This window comes from Trichogramma pretiosum, unplaced genomic scaffold, assembly GCF_000599845.2.
Source record: "Trichogramma pretiosum strain Unisexual culture from Peru unplaced genomic scaffold, Tpre_2.0 scaffold22, whole genome shotgun sequence".
Taxonomy (NCBI): Eukaryota; Metazoa; Arthropoda; class Insecta; order Hymenoptera; family Trichogrammatidae; genus Trichogramma; species Trichogramma pretiosum.
In genome coordinates, this window is record NW_019640932.1 from 1,822,958 (window position 1) to 1,827,207 (window position 4,250).

The 4,250-nt window shown below is 30.3% G+C and overlaps 1 protein-coding gene across 1 annotated transcript; it reads left to right on the plus strand.

Moving 5' to 3' along the window:
* Positions 1-996: 996 nt before the first annotated feature.
* LOC106648823 (Golgi resident protein GCP60) lies at positions 997-4,128 on the plus strand. Its single transcript, XM_014365937.2, has 5 exons — positions 997-1,421; positions 2,035-2,714; positions 2,782-3,162; positions 3,239-3,298; positions 3,370-4,128. Exons 1-5 carry the CDS (start codon positions 1,232-1,234, stop codon positions 3,454-3,456), a joined length of 1,398 nt encoding a protein of 465 aa, XP_014221423.1. The 5' UTR covers positions 997-1,231; the 3' UTR covers positions 3,457-4,128.
* Positions 4,129-4,250: the final 122 nt, after the last annotated feature.

Here is a 4,250-nt window from a genome sequence, read left to right on the forward strand (position 1 = left end):
GAAAGAATACCCAGTAATAGATATGGAGAGTATTGAGGTAATTGATGACCTACTGTAATATTTATTGTATAATTCATACACAATTTTGCTTTGAAATAAATTTATTTATAAACTTTCAAAACTTTAACTAAAAATTATTCGGAAAGAATTCTTACTATTTTTAAATAATATTTAAGAAAACATATGAAATGTCATGAATAGTACAAAAAATGAAATAAAATGAAATATTTTCAAATAATTTTAAATACACTAATTGTACTAGCCAAAAATTCGTCCGAACTTATTTATGAATTCTTTAAAATTATCTACGTAGGTCTTGGAAAATATTGTACTATATTTAGTTTTCTTTAGATTCATTTAATATTTTTAATCTTTCTTTAAATTTATTTCGCAGTATTTTGAAGGTTTAAAATTTCTTTATAGATATTTGAAATATCTTCTGCCAGGGTACATTGTTAAACTATCCTGCAAATCTAACTAAATTATAATTAATATAATAAACCCACATTTTATTAAACTATGTCATTTTAAAGAAAATTGCATGATTAATTAAATAAAAAAACCGCACATCGCTAGAAGTAGGTGTTATCTTACTATTCTAACCCAAAGTTGAAAGTGTCCGAAAACTAGTGGTGTTCGATAATTACCTGGTTTAGCGTATATAATGAGCGTAGTAAATTCGTATTAACTGTGCATATTTCATTTTCTCTTGTTCAATTTTTATAAGCTTTTGTAAATTATATTGAATATTCGTAATTCGCAAAAAAGAATTAATTAATTAATACCTCAGTGAGCACTGTCGGACCTCTTTAGATGCAGAAAAATCAAAAAGTCTACGCTGAGCGAGCTACTTTTTTTTAAGCCTTCGCGGGTTAGGGTTTGTCATCGCTGCGCGCGCATCTGCCATGTGATTTTGTCACTGCTTCTGCGAGATCGCTACTGCTTCAAGTCATGCGTATATAGCAATATATGTCGTCCAAGCCGTATCGATGGTTATAGTATTTGCTGCCTATCACCTCATGCAGTAGCTCGTATGTGGTGACTTACACTGCCACACAGCAGACAGTATACATGACAGCTCGATGCCTCTTCTCGCGATCCGCTTGATACAGTACAAATATATATTGTGCATACGTTGACGTTCGATACGCGTGTCCAATATTTTCGTGCAGCAAAACAGCGACGGTCATACCATACGGATATACTTTTTGTGCTCTTCGTCTTCGTCCGCATGGCAGCCTCTAACGACGAAGTTACTGAAAAATTGGCAAGACTCCGGGTTAAGGAAGGTGAAAAAACATCAAACCTAATTACTGAAAATTCAACGATGGCCACGGAATTCAAGAATGACGTTTTCGAGCCACATTTGTCGGGTTTTGACAATAAGGATCTTTACAGGCTCGCTCTCTCGTTTTACAAAGGTAAATGACAAGCGTATTGATTTTTATTGCACCTTCCATCAATCTGTTTGTTTTTGATTAGACGCAAGTTAAACGAAGAGTCAAGTAACGAGGTTAGAAGGTTTCTTTTTATTTATTTTCGATGCGAAATTTGAATTCAATTTTTTTTTGTGCACTCTACAGACGTCAGAAAACACCTTGATCATTAATTCATTAATTATAGAATTCGGACGTGCTATAGAATGGTCGATAATGTACATACCTCTTAAGCTTTTGTACATATATGAAGGTTCAACAAGGGTTGTATTTTATTCATAAAAGTGCCGTGATACTTGACCCAATAAAGTTCAGAAGTTTAATGTATTGTTACTAACATCTATGATAAAATATAACAAATTATTTCGATTTTGATTTTTAAACAATCTTCTTGCTGTATTTCTAATTGAACTTAATTTTCATTTATTTTGTTATTTTAATGCATTAATTGTCTACTTTTTTGTACATAAGCTTTGATTTTTTAAATTATATACTATGACAATATTTGAAAATCCCTCATTATTGACTGTAATTAATTTGTTTATTGATAATTGATTTGCATTATTTATATATTTTATCATTTAAATTGAATTTTCAGAGAAAGAAGGAAAAGCTGTTCATTTATCATATGAAGATAAGTTGAAATTGGTGGCCTTTACTCAACAAGTGTCTCATGGTAAATTTTCTGCAGAAAAATTGCCAGATTTAGGAGTTTTGGATGTAATAGGTAGAGACAGACGAATAGCATGGCAAAATTTAGGAGATATGACTAAAGAGCAGGCTATGGAGGGATTTGTTATATTCTTAGATAAAGTTTGCCCTTCATTCAAGACTTATGTTGAAGCACAAAAGCGCGATATACAAGAAAAAGCTAGACTTAAAAAGGAGCAAGAACTCCAAAAATTAGAAGAAGAGAAAAGACTACAGGAATGGAATGAGCAAAAAATGAAGGAAGAAGAAGAACGATTGAAACAAGAAAACCAGAGAAGGCAGGTACAAGATGCTTTGAATCAGCAAACTTTTAGCCAATTTAAGGCATACGCTGAACAGCAATATCCTGGAAACCCAGAACAACAAGGCATACTTGTTAGACAATTACAAGAGCAACATTACCATCAATACATGCAGCAGTTGTTTAGAAATCAAGAACTCATTTTAGAAGAAAATGAGAAAGGTATGAAAGAAAATCAACATTTGAAAGCTTTAATTGGAGAATCTGCAGAAGATCTGTTGCTTACAAATAGTGAGGCTACTCAAGAAGAATCAGAGGAACAAGAAGTAAGTTGATTAGATTTTACCATTTTCAGAATTGCAAAAAAATTACAACTTTTATCTTTTTATACAGGACTGGCCTAAAATACTCCCTCCAGATATGTGGACAAATGCTAACATAGATGAATTTAAAAATACAATTAGAAGAGAGGCAGGAGATGCAGTAATAAAAATTGGTCATGGTGAAACTGTTACTGTTCGAGTGCCTACGCATGATGATGGGAATTGTCTATTTTGGGAATTTGCAACTGATGGCTATGATATTGGATTTGGTGTGTATTTTGAATGGTCAAAACCAGAAACTACACAAGTTTCAGTTCATATAAGTGAATCTGAGGATGATGATGATGAAGATGATTATGAAAGTAGAGAAGATTTGGAGACCGGTGATGCTAGTGAAACTCCAATGTCTGACTACAAACCCAGCAGCATACCTATTAGTGTCATAATACCGGTGAGTGTTTCAAAGTTTACAGTTTGTGTAAATCAAGAATAATCTTTATTAAGATTCTTACATATTTTTTTTGTAGGTATACAGGAGAGATTCACAAGAAGAGGTGTATGCAGGTAGTCATAAATATCCTGGACAGGTAAGGTGTTGATAATTAGTCAATAAAGCATGAGTATTTGGTTAATAAATCATTGTTTTGATTTTTTTCAGGGAGTTTATTTACTTAAATTTGACAATTCTTACTCGCTTTGGAGGAGCAAAACTTTATACTACAGAGTATATTATACAAGACCCTAAAATAATATATTTATTATACACCTGTTGACCAGAAGACCACTGCTACAAGTAATTTATATAATGCTAGTCCAATGAAAAAATAAGAGCACATTCTTCTTCACAAATAAGAATTAAAAATTTCTATATTTGCTACGTAAGTAGACATATGAAAAGTAACACTTTTTCAACAACAAAAAATAAATCTATTTATCAATTTTTTACTTCTTGAAGAATGCATCTTGTATCAACGTTTCATGTAAATAATTAATAATTTTAATTCATATATAATATGATTTGGGGTATGAACTGTATGGTACCATGTGTGTTAGTAGTGCAACATAGTATTTATTGTTGTGTCCAAGTATAGATGAAACAAAGTTTCAATTTTGTTCATGTTAAAATGTAATAGGTTAATAATCAAGTTGTTTAAAAATATTAAATTTATTTATACACACAAGTTTTCAAAATCAAAATATATTTCAAATGTATATGATTTGAAAATTATTTAATTAGCAATAAAAATTATAGATTTCTAAAATTCAAGTGAAATGGATTTTACACCATTTTTTATCTATTTAAGCACAAATTATTAATTTTATTCCATTCAACTGAAACTTTTATAAATTTCAACCAATTTTCTTTCTATCACAAGCAAAATCATTAATTGTAAACTTTAAATTTAAAAATGTCATAATAACACAAAAATGTCTTAAAAGTATGTTTGTATAAAAAAGAAATTTAAACAAAAAAAAAAATTTGTGAACTGTGATTGACTATTTTTTTATTAATTGAAAGGAAAAATACCATTGGAAAAA

What these genes read in the sequence shown, in the direction of transcription:
- LOC106648823 (XM_014365937.2), top strand. Translation starts at nt 1,232, where the DNA reads ATGGCAGCCTCTAACGACGAAGTTACTGAAAAATTGGCAAGACTCCGG. An exon ending in CGCTCTCTCGTTTTACAAAG is followed by an intron (nt 1,422 to 2,034) that starts GTAAATGACAAG and finishes TTGAATTTTCAG; the next exon opens with AGAAAGAAGGAAAAGCTGTT. An exon ending in GTCATAAATATCCTGGACAG is followed by an intron (nt 3,299 to 3,369) that starts GTAAGGTGTTGA and finishes GATTTTTTTCAG; the next exon opens with GGAGTTTATTTACTTAAATT.